Source organism: Pan paniscus, chromosome 5 (genome assembly GCF_029289425.2).
Source record: "Pan paniscus chromosome 5, NHGRI_mPanPan1-v2.0_pri, whole genome shotgun sequence".
NCBI classification, from domain to species: domain Eukaryota; kingdom Metazoa; phylum Chordata; class Mammalia; order Primates; family Hominidae; genus Pan; species Pan paniscus.
This window is the reverse complement of record NC_073254.2, coordinates 188,087,222-188,108,093: the sequence shown is the minus strand read 5'-3', so window position 1 is coordinate 188,108,093 and position 20,872 is coordinate 188,087,222. Positions and strand designations below refer to the sequence as shown.

General features: G+C 40.8%; 1 protein-coding gene across 29 annotated transcripts in view; it reads right to left on the bottom strand.

Annotated features, from left to right (window-relative positions):
* AFDN (afadin, adherens junction formation factor) overlaps positions 1-20,872 on the bottom strand; it is a 145,800-nt gene that overhangs the window by 56,896 nt on the left and 68,032 nt on the right. For all 29 annotated transcript variants that reach the window (XM_034963258.4, XM_055114335.2, XM_055114338.2 and 26 more), the window contains 6 exons: positions 18,016-18,110; positions 16,523-16,785; positions 10,650-10,719; positions 5,744-5,862; positions 1,863-1,924; positions 1,536-1,741 (listed from right to left, as the gene is read on the bottom strand). In XM_034963258.4, coding sequence (XP_034819149.2) covers positions 1,536-1,741; positions 1,863-1,924; positions 5,744-5,862; positions 10,650-10,719; positions 16,523-16,785; positions 18,016-18,110 — 815 coding nt within the window. The remainder of the gene's footprint in view (positions 1-1,535; positions 1,742-1,862; positions 1,925-5,743; positions 5,863-10,649; positions 10,720-16,522; positions 16,786-18,015; positions 18,111-20,872) is intronic.

Sequence of the window (20,872 nt, the reverse complement as noted above, 5' to 3'; positions counted from 1 at the left end):
TCCATTCCCCTAGATTAATTAATAGGAATGGAAGAGACAGGAAAGACCAAGAAACAATCAAAATAAAAGCTGAGAAGATTCGAATTTAAAAGTGTATAAATAACTTATACCTATACTAAAAGGAGTAAATTCTTTGTTTTTTGAAAATAGAATTTAAATTATTCACTACCACAGTTCTTTTCCACTACTTTAAGATTCCCCCCACTGGATACTAAACCTAAATCTGAAGTTTAAAAGACTTGTTTGATAATGGTGATTTCACTGACTAGTTCACATCAATAACGAAAAGGCTATCAAGGGTAGTTTTATGACGGGTGTCTCACAATTCGAAACAGGCTTAGTAAGTCCAAACATGATAGAAGACAGACAATGGCTTTGAATGACAACTGAAAAGGAAATCCATGTTTGTTTATAAAATAATGATATGAAAGTAACAAAACGGTATCCAAATAAAATGACTTTCTTTTTTACCTATTTCCTAACTTGGGTAAAAGAAGCATAACCCTATCAAACTCATGCTAATCACTCAAATATAAAAGAAACATTTCTTGAAAAATTCTGGCCTTTGAAAACAATTCTGAAGGAACTAAAAGATCTTAGTTTCCCTCAAATGATCCTGCCAGGAGAAAAGCAACCAATCTATCTATGTTATTAACATTATATAACTAGAGTTTTATTAAGTTAAATAACAACATTGACAAGTGATTCAGAAAAACTGAAAAAATCTGTACATTTACTTTTAAGAACTTTAAAGATTAAATCTTCAAATCATCTGTAAATGAAAAATTGCTATGAAAATTTTATCAACTGTAGATCGGGACAGAAAGTACGTAAAGCAGTCAAACCATTCTACCAACAAAATACCTTTATCTTCTGAAATTTTGAAAACAGGTTTATGATGGAATTTCATTTTAAGTGAGAAGTATGTTACAATGTCCATTACACCTACACATGTGCTATCAAAAAGCCCAATTACTACCAACGTCTAGGCTCATTACACAGGAGCAAGTGACTTTTGAGAACCATTTTTAAAAAGTCTAAGAAGGCGTTACCAGGGAACGGGGGAAAAGAAAAACCCCAGGAACTACTTGAGGGGTATCACTCTGAGGTGATGGAGACGTTTTGGAACCGACAGGGGTGGTGGCTGCACAACACTGTGAATGCACCAAATGTGACTGAATTGTTCACATCAAAATGGTTAATATTATATGAATTTCATCTCAACAAATTATTCACAGAAAAAATTCTACAAAAGCCCACAACAGTCTCAGCACTTTCTCACAACTATTACTACAAGTTAACTTCACTTATGCTGAAGTTTTACAGGGAAAACAAAATAGAAAAAAGCTTGCATTTCCTTTCAACTCTTTAAAGTTATACATTTTCCTATAATATTTACATAACTTCTATTTTAGAAAAAAATCTTTAGAGTCAAACATGTAACCAAATGAGAAGCCTTAAAGAAGCTGAATTCACTGGCTTAGCAATTACAACCACAATCACTGGAGGAGCATGGCTGGCCGGCTGGAACGTACCTGGATGACGCCCTCCATCATGCTCACCATCTTGTTGACGACTGCAATGACTTTATGTGTGCGCTCTGTAGGGCTGATGTCAGGTCTGTACTGGTTGGACAATACATACCGGCATGCCATATATAATACATATGTAGGGGACAACTTAAAGTGGACTGTAGAGCTATTAGTATAATTTATAATGGCAGACAAAAATGAATCTTCAGCTGTGGAAAGATTTCAAAAACAAAGAAAAAAGGAAAAAAGAATAAAAACGAATGTGAAAATCAGATGGAGTAAAATGGATCAAGAAATAATTCATTGACAATGAAATCTGAAATTACTCACAACTTTCCCTGAATTCAATGCTTGCAGGTAGTATCAGTTCAGGCCCAGAAGCATCCTGTGTTCTAAAAGAAGAAAGCTGACATCACTTAAAATAAGGTCACATGGCTAACAATATTACTGACAACCTGTGTAGATTCCCGCAACTACTTTTTAAATCTATATACTAATCTTTCCAATGTAAAATAATAAAATATCCCTTGTTTTCAGATGTAGCCTAATCAAATAATGCATTGGGAGTGATCTTATCACGACTCCTCTAAGAAGGTTAGTTCCTTGAAGTATATGCCGCCGCCATGACAGCAGATCTGACGTGATTCTGGATTATTAATGAACACTTCATGTCTAATACAGGGATCGGTCTGTCTTGCATCTGCTACAGCTATGGCTCAGGTAACACTGAAAAGAAAGTACTAAGTGACACAAAGAAAAACTAACCATGCCAAGCTTGAAACGGAGTTCTTATACTGAAAGGGAAAAGCTTCCTAAGACCTGGACTTTGTCTTTCTCTGCTGACACAGGGTTAGACAAGCTGACCACAGCAAGTGTCCTTCGGCCATTACCATCATCATTTTCCAATGCTTACAGTGATGCATGCCTTATAAAGAGATGTTCTACTCACTCACATTTCTTCTTATGGTCACATAAATTCCAGGTCCCTTCCACCATTTAGCCTGACACTACACAAATAAGGAACTGTCAAAAATTATAAATACAAAGAAACTATAATTTGGAACATTTATAAAAACTAGCATTGTGCTGATGTTTATCTATTTCCAGGTATTCAGATCAAATTAATTCAAAAGTTAGGTTCATTTCTATCTCTATAAAAATATTCTTCAAACAGTGTGTCATCACCCATTGGCAGGGCAGAAGGCTGTTTTGTGAAACTACTCTTTCAGTTGAATATACATTTGTATGTGTGTTCACCAGAGCACAACGTAAGATATAATCTTGTGTTATAACCACAGTTCAAAAGCATTTTGAAAGCCACTGCTAGGCACAGACTCTTTAAATGTGTAAGATAATAAATTACAAATCCAGTTTAGATTTCCTTATCTTTGTAGATTTATGCTTTTCTCAAGGAATAATGCTCAGCTTATTCTTTCACTTAGCCATGTGATTAGAACTTCAAGCCATTTATTTATTACTCTAAGTTTGCTACCCACTGTATTTTATATACAATATTTACCAAAAACCAACGAAACACATAGTCAAGTGATTAGCTTCCTGAACATTTCAATGTCTTTATCATTTTAGTTCAACTTTAACAGAGATAACCAGGAAGAATTCTCAAAAATGTCTCTGAAAAAATAAGAAAATTTAAATTGACAGTAAGAGCCAGGGAACATGTGTTTTGCCTTCCGCAAACTTAATGAAAAATGAAATTGTGGGGATATTAATGACTTAAACTGTGATGAACATCTCTACTTGAGTTAAATATTGACTTAAACTGAGACTAATACTTACTCAAATAAATCTTATTTGGTGAAATGGAAAGTCAACACAGTTATCTTGATATTGGAATGAGAAATACTCATTAGTGACTTCAACAACAGTCATTTCAGCAGCAATGTGTCTGTTAATCTTAGACAACTGGTACTGTACACGGCCAGAATTAAGTATTTGGAATTGCTGGTCCACTCATTAAATAAGTTAATATAGATAATAAAAAACTTTCCTTCAAAAATAAAAAGGAATAACTTATGATGATTACAGATTTATAATAGTTTACAGACTGGCTAACTAATTTTTTTTTCAACAGCAAACCATTCTCTTCCCTCCATCCTCACCTTCTCCATGCACCAAAAAATGAATAAAGAGAAATGAATATGTTTATACAAAATAATAAAAATATAACCAAATATTTTACTAATAATAAATATAACCCAAATCTTCTTTTTATCAAATTATATGTTTCAGAGTTGATTATTTAGTTTATGATCTAATGATTTAACTCAACAATTAAGGAAAAGAAAAATGCCTCTATAAACAATGTAATTTAAATGATCAATTATTTTAACACATCTCCCTTATATTCCCATATTTACAGACATCTAAAATTGTAGCTAGGCAGTTATATATCTCATAAAGTGAACCTGAGTAAACTTTACCAATTATATTTTAACAAATCTGGTAAAAAAGTGTTTACATTGTCATTGATAAAAGAAAAAAAAATTTAGTGACAATTAAAAGTCGTCCCCTCCATTCAAAAGGGTTTTTTCCTTCACTAATATTAGCATTTTAAACATGTTTAAATTTTTCATGACTGCATCAGTTAAATTAAGTAGTGCTTATTACAACACTGCCCATGTGAAAAACAAAGAATGGAGCAGAAAGGCTCATCTGTTCTCATCATTGTAGTAATAGCAACAAAACAACATAGTTTATAATTAAAATAAAGCCTTTAATAACTCTGCAAACTAATCTTACCTTGTAAAATTAAATTACGTGTTTATGGTAAAAAATAATTCCTGACATACAATTAACCATATTACTATTTTGACACTATATTAATCACTAATTTTGCATATATTAAAAGCATTATCCTAATCAATCCACTCCCTCGTGTGAATTCATTTACTCAAATATTTATGAGCTAAGAACTATGATTCATACTTCTCAGTCACACCTTAGAAATACATAGAGGTATTCCTTACAATACCAATTTACCATTCTGAACATCCTACTCCATAATCCACCAACAAAAACAAGTACAAACACGGAAAGTAAACTATTTATTATCACATGTAATAAGATTCACATAGCCAATAAAAATCTTGCATTAGAACCAAAAATCCACAATAAAAATAAAGTTAAAACCTGGGATTCCCTTATGAGTCTACACATGTATAACTGGTGATGAATGATATTAAAATCCTGCAATATCCAGTGTGCCCTCTGCTGGAAGTTGGGAAACTGAAGAACTGTGTCTTCGTCACCTGCAACTGAACTGATAGGTGACCCTGGGCAAGTCGCCTGCCTCATCTAACTGCCTCACTGACTGGATCTTTGAAGGAAACAGAATGGCCTCTTCAAAAATCTATCTGAAAAGCCCCAAAGGGGGAATGCTGCCAGTTTCACTGCTGATAATGAGAATGCCATAGAAGGCATGCAGTCTTTCTGTATTTCTGTCTGAGTTCCCGCAGAGCTCTGGGGTAGAGGTGTTCAGCACCAAATCATGCTGCTGGTTCCACTAGTCAGTATCTGTTATTTATCCACCATGTTTAATGCAAAGATATTACTCTGCAACATTTAAATAATTCTAGAGGTCACAAGGAAATAGGATTCTGATTAAGGTGACACGTTAAAAATCATAAGACAAGGAAATAACAAAAGACAGTTCTCTGCCCAGAGAAATCGGCAAGAACAATGTCAGAAAAAAAAAAATAATTCATCCTCCATCTATCTCCACAGGGAGACACATCACATTAGAGCACAAGACATAATATGGCATTTATAATTCTTAAAATCTGTTTCAAAATCATTTTTGGTCTTACGTATTTTTAAACAGATGAAGATTTCTTCTAGAAATGGGTGAAATGACCAGATTTTTCTAAATACAAAAATCATCAAATATTAAAATCCTATAAAAACTCCCTTTCTCTATGTTTTTACAAAGTAGCAAATTTTAAATGGCAACATTTTAATTCAATGTATTCTTATTTCAATTTGATAACACTGTGGCATATAAGTGAGGGATTTAATTATTGGTAAAGCATTTCTTTCAATTCAATAACACAGAAAGGAAATGCCCTTAAAATATTATTGCTAACATTGTAAACATGTCAGCTGAACCTTTATAAATTCAACAATCTTTATCCCAACCCTTTTTTAGGAATACTTTCAGTACTTTCACCATTGAAAAATGATGTGTTTCCTACCTGCTTTCTTGCCTGCGATAATCTGGCTGCTGTTCTACTCTGATCATCGGCTTCACCATTCCCCGCTCGGCTGTGCTAGAGGCAGACGACACTCTGTCGCTGTCCAGCCTAGTGGTGCTCTAAGTGGAGAGAAAGCACAATGGGTTTAGAACCTCACACAGACCAACCAAGCTTGACACTCAGCGTTGCAAGCAGAGATCTGATACAGGGCTGCCAAGCAGGGCAGGCAAGAACACAGACCAGGAAATAACAAAGCAATGCTGGGGACACTATGTCCAAAGGGAGTGCCCAAAGCACACTGGTATTAAAGCACAGGAAGACGCCCAGCCACTTTCATTCTCAAAGAGCTAGGAGTTGCCTTTAAAACACAGGCAGGCAAAGCTGGTAACACACACACGATGATTTTTCTAAACGTACATTAATAGTAATTCGATTCCAACAAGTTATTTTAAAATCAGGATAAGAGATAAGAAAATATGTACAACATGAAGAGGCAGGGTCTTTTTAAAGTTTATTACTTCTCGGAACAGATTTAGAAATCCTACTCCTTATAGCTCAATACCTAATGAATTCAGTACAGAAACTGGCTTCTTTCTTGCCCTTAATCAACACCGGGGAAAACACATATTATATGGTAACCCAATCAGGTATATTTAAATACTTCTAAAAAGTATACAATTCTAACCATTTGTATGGAATTTGTAGGCAGACAAAAGGATGAGTTACCTACATTAAGAAAATCACCAGAAAAGAAAAAATTTTATACAATGAAATTCACTGTAGAAAAAATTTCATGTAAAATTTCTTATTACATCTGCTTACTACAGAAACTGGGCACAAGTAGTAAATAAAAAATCATGTTTCTCTTATCACCTAGCGATTATTACTGTACTGTACGTCTTTCCAGCTTTTCATATTTTCCATAAATGGGATTTACAATCTTCTTGATAAAAAAACACTTTTTCAGATGTTACAAACATCTTACAATATCACTTATTTTTATATTACAGACTTGTAATGGCTGTATAACATTTTGTTGTCTATTCATCATACTTCATTAAACCAATGCTTTATTACATCATTTAAAATGTTCATCCGTACAGAGTGACAAGACAATTATGCTTGTAAATATATTTATATACACACCCAATGAATCCTTCCATAAGAGTTTTTTTTTTTTTTTTTTTTGAGACGGGAGTCTTGCTCTGTCACCCAGGCTGGAGTGCAGTGGCGCGATCTCAGCTCACTGCAAGCTCCGCCTCCCAGGTTCACGCCATTCTCCTGCCTTAGCCTCCTGAGTTGGGGGCTACAGGTGCCTGCCACCACGCCCGGCTAACTTTTTCTATTTTTAGTAGAGACAGGGTTTCACCATGTTAGCCAGGATGGTCTCGATCTCCTGACTTCATGATCCACCCACCTCGGCCTCCCAAAGTGTTGGGATTACAAGCGTGAGCCATCACGTCCAGCCCATAAGACAGATTTATAGAAACACAATTGCTGGTCAATGGATGGCAATACTATTTACACACTATTAAAAAATTGTTATAAATGACTAGTAATAGGGCAATGGATAAAGAAATTGGAGTATGTTTATATGCTTACATACTACAGAATGGTTTTCATTTGTTTTTAAGTGACTTTTAAGTACTAAAAAATGCTCACAGAGTAACAGCTGAAGAAAGCAAGAAAGGTGTGTGTGGAGACAAATATATCCAAGTGTGTTAAAATGCATACATGAACATATAGACCCATACCAGAGTCCAGAAAAGGACCCCTCACAACATTACTATCAAAGGTCAACTATAAATTGTGGATGACAGATTTTCATTTTTACTTTTTTCCTCTATTTACCAAGTCTTCTTTGTGGACTACACATTTTTTTAAGAAACGAAAATTTTTATAAAGACAGTTTTCTTCGGCTCATTCAATTATTCATGAGATGGTTCCCAAGAGTCTTCTACACAGCAGGCATTTTTTAAGAAAAGTGCAATAGAAATACAGCAATGACGTATGAAACAGGAGCCCCACTTGCAGAGTTCACATTCTACAGCTGGTCAACAAACACAGCAGGTATTGGATGGTAATAAAGACCACATAAATAACTTACATCAGGTGCTGTGACAGTGACAGGATGCTCAGGGACAACCTCTTCAGGAATGTGGCTTTAAGCTGAGGTCTGAGACAAGAAGGGGCCAGAGTGTGAAAAGCAAAGACAAAAGCACAAACACTAGCACAAGAAAGGCCTTCCAATGGGAGGAAAGAGGCAGGCACGGGCACAGGATGGAAGCTTCGTGTGGCCTGAGTGAGCAACAGAGACACGCTGAGAGGAAGCAGGCTCAGGGCATAGGGGCTGAGCAAGTCAGGGTGAAGACTGATATATGGGTTGGGAAGCCACCAGGGGCTTCGAAAGCAGAACAGTAACTAGAATCTAATTTACATTTTTTAAATGTGAGGAGAATGATGAGCTGGGTAGAATGGAAGAGGCTGCTCTTGGGGCCGTGTGGTCCTCCCGCCATGTGATGGCTGCAGCCTAAGCCAGAGAGGCAGAGGAACGAACCCCTGCACGCAGAGGCTGAGAGAAGGAAGGGACCAACTGGGAACGGGGAAGAGGTTTCCATTGGAGCAACGCTGCAGATGGTAGTATTGTCCTCTAAGGTGGGGAAGGATCAGGGAAAGTTTGTTAAGAAAGAAAATCTAGTCTTCTTTTAGCTAGATTTAATTTGAAATATGTACAGGATATGCAAGTGGATATGTCAAGTAAACCTTTAGAGATATGAATAGGGGCTGGGTGCGGTGGCTTACACCTGTAATCCTAGCATTTTGGGAAGCCGAGGCAGGCAGACTGCCTGAGCTCAGGAGTTCAAGACCAGCCTGGGCAACATGGCGAAACACCATCTCTACTAAAAAATACAAAAATTAGCCAAGCATGGTGGCAGGTGCCTGTAATCTCCGCTACGCAGGAGGCAGAGGCAGGAGAATGACTTGAACCTGGGAGGCAGTGGTTGCAGTGAGCCGAGATCATGCCACTGCACTCCAAACTGGGAGAGAGAGCAGACTCTGTCTCAGGAAGAAAAAAAAAAAAAGAGAGAGAGATATGCGTCTGGAGAGGTCAGAACCAAAGGTACACATTAGTGGATAATTAACATTAGATGGTATTTAAACTCAGGCAACAGGATAAGCTCACCTAGGAAAGATGCAGGAAGAAAACAGATTGGTGCCCTACATCTGAAACCCTGGCCCTCCAAACTTTAGGAGTGAAGCATAAGAGGAAGAGGTACCAACAAATCAAACCAAGGAGAAACCACTACTAGTTGGTTTATAGGAGGGTAATATACCCTAGAAGCCAACAGAAGAAAGTGCATCAAGTACGTGGTTGTGGCCTGGCTAAAAACTCCTGCAACAAGTAAGACAGGACAAAATGCGTGCCAGATTTGGGACCTGGGAGGTCATCAGTCCCCCTGACAGACAGTCCCTGTGGAGGGAGGGGCAAGAATGAACAGGAGCAGAGGAAAGAACATGGAGTTTGGAAGTGGAGGGAGCAAGCATAGATGATTTTTTTTCCCCCAAGAAGCTGTGTAGCAAACAGGAGTAGAAAAATGGGGTCAAAACTGGAGGGGTATAAAGAGTTTTCTAAAAGAGAAGACACTGTAACGTGTTTTGATGCTGATGAGAACACTCCAGGATCATAGGAGTTTGTGGCACCATGGCATTCAATAAATCACACCTTGAGTAGTGCCTTCCTCCTGAATCTGGACTGGGCCTGTATTTGCTTTAACCAATGAAAGGTGGAGGAAACGGGGTTGTGTCAGTTCTGGGCCTAACATTCAAGAAGGCCTGGAAGCTCCGTGGTTCTTGTGAGGTCCCACAACACTACGATTTCTGGCTGCCCCAATGGGGCTAAAGGTCCCATGGAGAGGACGTGAGATAGCATAGAGAGAGGGTCAGTGGGCCCTGCACTCCAGCCACTGGCTACCAACTGATCTCCTAGGTGAAGGTGGTCACACCAGTCACCACCAGCAAGACCAGCAAACAAACTGCCCAGGTGAGCTCAAACCAGATTGCACAATGGTAAACAAATAAAATGGCTGCTGTTTAGCCACAAAGTTTTGGAGTGGTTTGTTATCCAGTAATAGAGAATGAAAATGAGAAAGGAAATGAACTGATTATTCCAGAGATAAGGGATCATTATGGAAGCAAAGTGTCTGAGAAGTTAACTGATGAATGGGATTTAGTACCTAAACTGAAGGGTTAATAAAAGGAGTGTATTAAGGGTACTCTGACTGAGCAAGGCTAACTACACAGGAGAAAGCCTAGCAAACATGAAGGCTCTGCTTCAACCTGGCCTTAGAGAAAAGAAAGATCTGGTAACTTTCTTTTATGTATCACTAACAAACAACACAGCAGATTAGGACAACCCACATTTGGGGCCACTGGGAAGTCTGTTTTTACAAAGATGTTTTATAAGTGCACCTATTACCAGTTTACTGGAGTCCCCCTTATCTGCAGTTTCACTTTCTACAGTTCAGCTACCTGTGGTAAGCTGCAGTCCAAAAACAGGTGAGTACAATACAATAAGATATTTTGAGAGAGGAGACAGAGACCAAATTAACATACCTCTTATTTGAGTATATTGTTATAATATATATTGTTCCATTTTATCTTCAGTTATTGTTGTTAATGTCTTAGTGTGCTTATTTTATAAATTAAACTTTATCACAGGTACATATATACAGGAAAACAACATAGTATCCATAGGGCTCTGTACTATTTATGGTTTCAGGCATTGACCGGTGGTCTTGGAACACATCCCCCACAAATAAGGGGAACACATCCCCCACCACTACTGTATTCATCCATGGTGTCCTATAGCAAGCACACTTCTATCAGGTAATCCATAATTACCTACCTTGCTTGTCGGTAATGCTGTCCCACTATGAATATCTCCTCCCAAATCAAAAGTTGTCTCCTGAACAATTCTGACAGGATAAAACAAGAAACACACTGACTTAATAACATTCCAATGACAGGCATAGTCTCTTCTTAATACACAAGGAAGAACTAAAATACCAAATGTCAAAGATTTTTAAGAAATTGCTCTGTTTTCAGCACACGAACTTACAGAATTAAAAAACCACCTTATGAACTTTCTTTACTGGTATATACTCAATATTCCCAGGATCTTTTTTTTTTTTTTTTTTGAGATGAAGTCTCACTCTGTTGCCCAGGCTGGAGTACAGTAGCACAATTTCGGCTCACTGCAACCTCTGCCTCCTCAGTTCAAGTGATACTCCTGCCTCAGCCTCCCAAATAACTGGTATTACAGACAAGGGCCACCATGCCCGGCTAATTATTGTATTTTTTGTAGAGACGGGGTTTCACCATGTTGGCCAGGCTGGTCTCGAACCCCTGACCTCAGGTGATTCGCCCACCTCAGCCTCCCAAAGTGCTGGGGATTACAGGCATGAGCCACCACGCCCGGCCCGATCGTATTTTTTCTTTTTTAACTATACAAGAAACGGAACATAAAAAACCAGGTTATTTCATTATGTAAGTCTATCCAGGCAGCAAATGGCATATAAATGAGGTGTACAAGGTTGAAGTGCCAGCGGCCCTATTTATGGACACAGGGAAAGTGACACATGAGGAACAGGGGTGAGCTTCTCTCCTATTTGAAAGTCAATCTGATTATTTTTGTAAAGCACATGAGTATCACTACTTAGGCTACAAATTAAAAAGTGGGACATTTTTGATAATGTTAGCAAGCAAATCAAAAATTATCCTAGTTTAAACCGATTCTTCAAATATCTCAAAATATCAAAATTTCTAAATATGTCACTTTGAAAAACTAACTCATAAGCAAAATCTCATTATGAAGATTGAAGAGTCTAACAAGCTGGGACCGACTACATTCTTCAGCACAAATGAAGGGTGAATGCAACTCACTGGTCCCAGCTCATCGGAGAGTGCCCTCCCCACCTCCACAAAAAAAGCCCTAAAAACACCTGGAAACCAACAAGGATGAATTAGTATTTAAATTTCCTGGATTTCTGTAAAACATAATTTTAAAAGAATGAAATGTCCCGTTATAATACTTGAAAAATATTAATATATGGTCTAATTTCAAAGCAGCATGGTAATGGGAAACTTTTATTTACACTCAACCAATAGAAACAAGGAAGTAATGTAAAAGTTGAAAACAACTTTTCAGATTAGAAGAGCAGGTACAAATTTCTCCTCTATCTCACCACTAAGAAAATAAAACCATTTTGTAATGCAAAATAATACCATGCTTTAAAATAGTAACTTTTGAAAGAGTAAAAGTTTTTACTAAAGGCCAAATAATTGTCAATTTTCTGCACACAACTTTCTGCAATATATTACCAATTTTCTGAAATTAAATACTCATAATCTATCACCAAGATATTCACAAAAACATGGAAATGCCCTGCTGGCTCCCATCAGTTTGAGTGGGAGATTCAGTCCAGCTATCGGCTCTGACAACAGGAGTAACAATGACGGCAGGCCAGCTTCTCTGCCACCTACCAAAGCTGCACACAGCAGTGTCCACCCCTAACTTCCTCTTGTGGGTAGTATGTGAGTAGAATCAAAGCCTTCTTGATTCCACTTACAATTATCATCCTAGAACAACAAATTTCCACCATGCAAAATTTTTTAACTTTTCCCACCAAAGCTACCTCTTTCAAGCTTTAACATGGCTCGTTTTTACTGCAGGCTGGATATGTGGACAAGACCAACCAAAGTGACTTTATAACATGACTTTGAAATTATCAAACTATGACCTTTGACTGTAACAATCATGTGTCACTCCTCCCAGCATTCAGAGAATAGTAACTCATGCCCTGGGTACTTGATAATTGTAAACTAGATTAACAAATCAATTAATGAGTCAGTGTATCACCAGGAGGCCCTAAAATTCCCAAACTGACTATCAATATCAAACTTTGCCACTCGTTTATAACCATCAGTAGGATTTGAAGACACACTATGAAATCTGCATTGGAGGGTATGCGAGTTATCTAGCCAGAATCTGTCACAATCGTTTGACACTAGAGCAAAATTAATGTTCCTAAAAAAACAAGAGTCCTTTCTAATTTATGGATGGTATGTTCAGCCGCCAAGCAGCTTTTACCAGATTTGCCAGAAAAATACCTAACAATAGTAACAAAATTTCACAGCACATTCTCCTCATTGAAACCTAAGCCATGTTCTTCAATGATCTCTGCTGTTGGCCAGAAATATGGTAGGAAGAGACATCTGCAGGCTTCCAAAGCAGGATCCACATGGCAAAAATACAGTAGGAGATTGTCTCACACATATAAAAACATTACAAGCAAAACCGAAGGGCAGACTAGGTGTGGGACACAGGCTGCTACTAGAACTGTGTTTATACAGAGAACAGAGATGGACACTAGGAGTAACACACGTCACAAGAAATATATTACAACTCAAGAATAAAGGGCATTTGTATATAAGGGGCAATAACTATAGGTACTATTGAGAGACCACATGTAACACGCAGCAGAAGAAACTGTTTCAGACAATACATAATCTCTTTGGACAAACCTCAGTGAGCCTAAAAAATAAACAGGGAGTCAGGATATACCAGATCAAGATTTTTGATGCTGAAGGGAAGAAACAGGGCTGAAGAAAAGTTGATGATTGAAATGAACATCTAAGCATGAAATCATGACTCGCTACTGAAGGAAAGAGCCCATGTAAAGCTAATGAATGACAAGGGACAGGAAATAGGGACACGGCTGATCAATGAAAAACATCACCTTCAGAAAGAAACAGTTAAAAGCTGTGAAGAATGGAAGGATGGGTTTAAATACACTAGTTTAAAGATGAAAGTGTTAGAAAGAAATGGATTTTCTTGGGAAGCAGGGAGGAAAAGCACATGCTGGTTTCCTTGGATGCCACAGGTATGGTCATTTGCTGACACTTGGGGTGCAAGGTGAGGTGAGCAGCTGGGGATGGATCTTAAACAGCTGTGAACTTTACAAATAAATATATGTGATACCAATCCGCATCCGCTCAAAAAAGGCTCCAAGTGTGATGGCGGCCGGGAAGAGGCGCTCCTCACTTCCTAGATGGGATGGCGGCCGGGCACATCTGGGAAGTGAGGAGCGTCTCTGCCCGGCCACCCATCGTCTGAGATGTGGGGAGCACCTCTGCCCTGCCGCCCCATCCGGGATGTGAGGAGCGTCTCTGCCCGGCCGCCCCGTCTGAGAAGTGAGGAGACCCTCTGCCTGGCAACCGCCCCGTCTGAGAAGTGAGGAGCCCCTCCGCCCGGCAGCCACCCCGTCTGAGAAGTGAGGAGCGTCCTCCCTCCTCGTCCGGGAGGGAGGTGGGGGGGTCAGCCCCCCGCCCGGCCAGCCGCCCTGTCCGGGAGGTGAGGGGCGCCTCTGCCCAGCCGCCCCTACTGGGAAGTGAGGAGCCCCTCTGCCCGGCCAGCCGCTCCGTCCGGGAGGGAGGTGGGGGGGTCAGCCCCCCGCCCGGCCAGCCACCCCGTCCGGGAGGTGAGGGGCGCCTCTGCCCGGCCGCCCCTATCGGGAAGTGAGGAGCCCCTCTGCCCGGCCAGCCGCCCCGTCCGGGAGGGAGGTGGGGGGGTCAGCCCCCCGCCTGGCCAGCCGCCCCGTCCGGGAGGTGAGGGGTGCCTCTGCCCGGCCGCCCCTACTGGGAAGTGAGGAGCCCCTCTGCCCGGCCAGCTGCCCCGTCCGGGAGGGAGGTGGGGGGGTCAGCCCCCCGCCCGGCCAGCCGCCCCATCCGGGAGGGAGGTGGGGGGGTCAGCCCCCCCACCCGGCCAGCCGCCCCGTCCGGGAGGGAAGTGGGGGGATCAGCCCCCCACCCGGCCAGCCGCCCCGTCCAGGAGGGAGGTGGGGGGATCAGCCCCCCGCCCGGCCAGCCGCCCTGTCCGGGAGGTGGGGGGCGCCTCTGCCCAGCCGCCCCTACTGGGAAGTGAGGAGCCCCTCTGCCCGGCCAGCCGCTCTGTCTGGGAGGGAGGTGGGGGGGTCAGCCCCCCGCCCGGCCAGCCGCCCCGTCTGGGAGGGAGGTGGGGGGGTCAGCCCCCCGCCCGGCCAGCCGCCCCATCCGGGAGGGAGGTGGGGGGGGTCAGCCCCCCCGCCCGGCCAGCCCCCCCGTCCGGGAGGGAGGTGGGGGGGTCAGCCCCCCGCCTGGCCAGCCGCCCCGTCCGGGAGGGAGGTGGGGGGATCAGCCCCCCACCCGGCCAGCCGCCCTGTCCGGGAGGTGAGGGGCGCCTCTGCCCGGCCGCCCCTACTGGGAAGTGAGGAGCCCCTCTGCCCGGCCAGCCGCCCTGTCCGGGAGGGAGGTGGGGGGTCAGCCCCCCGCCCGGCCAGCCGCCCCGTCCGGGAGGTGAGGGGCGCCTCTGCCCGGCCGCCCCTATTGGGAAGTGAGGAGCTCCTCTGCCCGGCTACCACCCCATCTGGGAGGTGTACTCAACAGCTCATTGAGAATGGGCCATGAAGACAATGGCGGTTTTGTGGAATAGAAAGGGGGGAAAGGTGGGGAAAAGATTGAGAAATCGGATGGTTGCCGTGTCTGTGTAGAAAGAGGTAGACATGGGAGACTTTTCATTTTGTTCTGTACTAAGAAAAATTCTTCTGCCTTGGGATCCTGTTGATCTGTGACCTTACCCCCAACCCTGTGCTCTCTGAAACATGTGCTGTATCCACTCAGGGTTGAACGGATTAAGGGCGGTGCAAGATGTGCTTTGTTAAATAGATGCTTGAAGGCAGCATGTTCGTTAAGAGTCATCACCACTCCCTAATCTCAAGTACCCAGGGACACAAACACTGCGGAAGGCCGCAGGGTCCTCTGCCTAGGAAAACCAGAGAACTTTGTTCACTTGTTTATCTGCTGACCTTCCCTCCACTATTGTCCTGTGACCCTGCCAAATCCCCCTCTGCGAGAAACACCCAAGAATGATCAATAAAAAAAAAAAAAATATATGTGATAACCCACCAACTATTCATCTTGGAGAAAGACATTAATTCTAAATAGTCATATGTGGCCCAATGTGTAAGGTCTGGGTGGCTAATCAAAGGCATGCCGTAGAACAAAACAATGGGAAAGGCCAAGCAGGGAAGACCACGCGGGTTCATGTCTGTGCTTCAGGAAGAAAGCCTACACTCTAGGGGAGTTTTCAGTTGTTTTAAGCAGCATGAAAAATAGACAATGAAGTGGCTTAACAGAATGTTTTAAAAAGTAAAACCAAAGGAGAAGTCATATTCCCTACCTACAAAAAAATTTTACTAGATAGTCGTTAAGAAAGGCTTTCTGTTTTCCCTTACTAAGCCCACAATGCAAGTCTTCAGAAAAGCACTAGGTGGAGCTAAAATATTCTGAATTCCTTAAGAGATCTTAATGTGTTTCATTATCAGTCATAGAAAAGAATACTTCAAAAAATTTTATAATCTTAGTTACACTGAATAATTACAAAGAACATCACGTTTTTTTTCACAAAAGAAAAGGTACTGTTTTAGTATACTGGCTAAAAAACAAAGTTTAAATATAAACAATTTAAAACCAGTGAGAAATTCCAATTTTAAGACAAAGTCAAGACCTTTCTTCTTTCCTCTAAAACCAACCCAAGTTAACAATAGGAACCAAAATCACAAACTTCACTTTGATATTTTTTTAAAAATTGAAACAAAAATAAAAAGCCAAGATATCTATGAATAATCTGAATTACTTTAAGTATAATCAAAACATTTTAAATCTTAGGGTTAATCTATTTACCCAGGTTTATGTCTTGGGCCCTTAACCATCAGGCCTCCATCCACAGATCTTTTTGCAAGAGCATGATCCTGACTGGGGTCCACAAACTTAAATACATGGGACGCCCCAAACTGCACTTTCATGCCACTCTGCAGCATGGTGGTTTCTGAGATGCGCTGGCCTTCCACGTAGGTTTCTGCGTCCATACTTCTGGGCGTCACAGTGACCACTCCATCCATGTTGGTAAGGTCACAGTGATGGGGCTGAATTCCTGGGCCAAACAACTGGAAACCGAAGGAAACCAAAGAAACTCCCATCATGAAGTTCACAGCATTTAAACACAGAATGTTAAAACCGTGAGTACCCCTTTTATGACAAATATAACCTAATAAGCTCTGGATTTTTAGTGCCTTTTAAAGTGGATTTCCCTCAATAGTATAAAAATAATTAAACTTTCAAAAAAAAGTCAAACCAATCAGACCTTTTATTTTTAGTACCCAGTGACTTAAGGCATACTGTAACTTTGCATTAAAAAGCATACAGTTGGCCAGGCGCGGTGGTTCACGCCTGTAATCTCAGCACTTTGGGAGGCCGAGATGGGCGGATCATGAGGTCAGGAGATCGAGACTATCCTGGCCAACATGGTGAAACTCCGTCTCTACGAAAAATACAAAAATTAGCAGGCGTGGTGGCGCGTGCCTGTAACCCCAGCTACTCAGGAGGCTGAGGCAGGAGAATTGCTTGAACCAGGGAGTTGGAGGTTACAGAGAGCCGAGATCGTGCCACAGCACTCCAGCCTGCTGACAGAGTAAGACTGTCTCAAAAAAAAAAAAAAAAAAAAAAAAAAAAAGGCATACAGTCATCTTAACCAATATTTGTTAGATGGTTAATGGACAAATCTAAACCGATCATTAGCATTAAAGATTCCTATTATTATTTTTAGTGTTGTGCTAAAAAGAAGAAATGGTAGAATTGAAAATGATATTAACAATCTGAACCCATCATCTTACAAATTGAGAACTAAGTACAGAGCAAGGGTGATTCGCCTGAATTCAACTTCAAAGTGACAAATTCTGACTTCATTTATTCAAATAATGTGTTAAGCTCTGTTTTAAGTACTTGAGAACCATATTAAGCTAAATTTAATTAGAATCTACCGAATGCCTACTGCTATGTGTCAGACCCAGTGATAAGCACTTCTGCATAGGTTATATCCTGTAATCCTGAAATAGACCTATAAAAGTATCATCACCATCTTTTAGAGAAAAGGAAGCACTTTCAGAGCAATGTCATCACCAGCCCAAATTTCTAGAGGTGGAACTTGAACATAAACTCACATTCTGCTGTTTCCACACTAAAGCAGAGAAAAGTGACGCAGAGTAGATAAATTATTTATATTTAAATACAAAGCCGGTAATTATAATTCCTTCTTTCATTACCATGTGGCAGGCTCTGTACAATACGTTATGCCTCCTGGAATGTCAGAGTTGCAGCAGGAAGCTCAGACTACGTACCTGGATAGAGTTGTCATCCAACTTTTCTGTCCCAACTTCAGTAACACTTAACTGAAGGCGGTAAAGCTTTGGCTTATCTCTAGAGTCAGAACCATCTGTGAGAAGAGAAGGAAGACAGCTCTATTTGCAAAGTCTAATATTACTGTCATGTTATTTCCAACAAACAAAAAGTTATCTCAGGCACTACAGTTCTCATTTCTCAGGATTTCTTTTCAAAGAATTCTCCAAACTTATGTAACACAATTTAACAAACTGGATAGAGAAAATTCAAAATAAGAAATAAACGTATCAGTTTCTGATGAACACGAAGTGCTAACACTAGCATTAACTCCACCACATTCTTATTACATTGAAAAAGGCTTCTCTACCGCACTGCCCTGGACGTTTGTTAATGATTCTGAGGAGCAACTGTAGTAGCAATATGAAGCTCATCAAAGACACACAGGCCTTCCCTTCGGACCAGATCTTTCCTGCAGTATTCTTGCTGCCCTTATGGCACACAACACAATACAGGTTGAGGGCACAGCTAAATCACTGACGGAGGTTTTTAAATGTGCAGTTCTCATAGCTCTCCCCAGACCTCCTGGATGAAAATCCTTGGGGATGAGGCCTAAGCATGTGTCCTCTGAAAAATCACCCCAAGTAATTCTGCTGTCCATTACTGATCAAGAATTACTGTTAAAAGTGGTTAGCTCCCTGGAGTAGAACCGGAGTAAAAGGAAGACTGGGTTTTTTGGCTTTTTTTTTTTTTGTCATTTTATACCTTTATGAACTGTTGGAATGTTTAATTTATATGAGCATGTGTTTCCATGACAGGGAAGGGGTGAGGAGGAGGAGGAAGCTGCTCTGCCGAAGCCCTCTAGTCCCAATACACCTAGACATGTTTTCTCACTCTTCACCTACTGTATCCCAGATGAGGACAATGTCACTTCATTACCTTAACTAAAAATGAGGTATTCTGATTTCAGATTTGACATATGAGAAAATGTGCCTTCTAGAACCCATGAATGATGATGTAACTGCAGAGCTTAGCACCTGCACCACAGCCATGGCAGTCAGTCTAGTGTGGCAAGCACACCACCCACCAAAGCTTAGGAAAAGGCCAAACCAGTAAGAGTCTCCATGATCTGCTTTATGAGTGCCTTATAACTTTCAAACCCGCTGATTCCATTACCTGTTAAAATCTCTAGTCACTGCGATTAGGAATGTAAGCTTTGAGAGTTTCACACGTTAAACAGTTTGGAGTATGAGCGTGCACAGACTTTGAGACTGCTAAAATCTCTCAGCACTGGTACCGCTAAACTCTCACAGACAAAAGACACCATAAAAATGCAAGTCCTGTTAGAACTGATGTTAATTTTAGGGTACACAAAGTTACATTCTAATGACAAAATTTTCTATTTCTGAAATACTTCAGAAATCTATGACATCGAGTAAAGGTAAGATGAGACTGAATTACCTGAGAGACACTAATGCCTAACACCCATTAAGAAATTGTTCATCATCTGTGCTGCTTCACATCGTGTTGAAACATTTATTTTCAACTCTAACTGCTCTGAAGTCCTGATCTGAACAAGACATCAAAATCATCTGGGGCTTTTCCTGGACATAGGTAGCTCCTTCTAGACCTGCTGAGTCCAAATCCTCCAGTAATGTTTACTATTTTGTGTGTTTTAACCACCAAAGGCAGTTCTAATGAACCCCCCTAGTTAAGAAATGTGTCCCCCTTATCTACTCCCAGAGCACCCCATCTGTTACATTAATTGTACCACTAACCATATCGTGTGATGATTTCCATCTACTTATCTCCCTCATCTCTGAGCTCCCTGGTGGCTAGGTTTAAAAAAAAAAAAACATTTTTACCCTGGCACTGATCACTCCACATACGGTCCATAGTTAGCAATCAATAAAGACTTGATGTGTCAGCAGTGAATACTTACATAAAAATAAAGAAAACTGAATGCAATATAGTCACAGAGAAATGACACAAATAAATTATAAAGAAAGCAAAAGCAGTAAATAAGTAATCATGTGTGAAACAAGAACATTTCAACGCAAAGTTAAAAACAGAACATGAAAAATGTGTTTAGAGATGAAAGAAAAATTCACATTCATATTCTTCCGAATTCTGAATGCTTCTGAAAGGTCTCTTGTGAGACAATAAAGAGCTATCACACACCTTTCTACATCAACAGATTTCAAAATAGAGAAAGGGAGAGACAGAAGCTGCTTTCTCAGTCTCTCCCTTCTCCTCACCTCACCATGGTAATAGAAATTTGTCAACAGATAGAGAGATAAACATCCTTCCCAGGCTCTCTTATTACTTCACAGTAATAATAGGAAACCATAGTTAAAGCTGTTACAGATTTTGAAGAACCTAAATGGTGGCCACAGGATTCAGTGGATAAAGGGATGTTTGGTTTGAGCTGGGGAGGAAAGGGAGAGTGCAGTAGTCCATTCCCTCTCCAAATTAGAAGGACAGTTATCTCACAGGGAGTAACATATAAAACTGTTGCCAAAAACAAAAATCCCAAATTTTCTCCCCTTCTTCAACAAGTATTCTACAAATAGTCAATTTCTGCCCAAAGTGCCTGAGTCTCTTTCTTCTCCATAGATAATGACAATAAATCTGGAGCACCTTGAAGAGCAGAGACAAATCTAAGTAACCCCACAACAGACAGTAACAGCACTGCTACCAGAAAGTTTTCCTATTCTACAGATGAAGGGAGGCAGACTGGCTGAGCACCGCCCAACGAGTGCTTTGAAACAGCACTCTGTCTTTACTCCCCAGCATCCCTCCACAGCCATTGCTGCTTTTGCCTTCAGTTCCTTCCCAGGGTGAACCTGGGAAAATAAA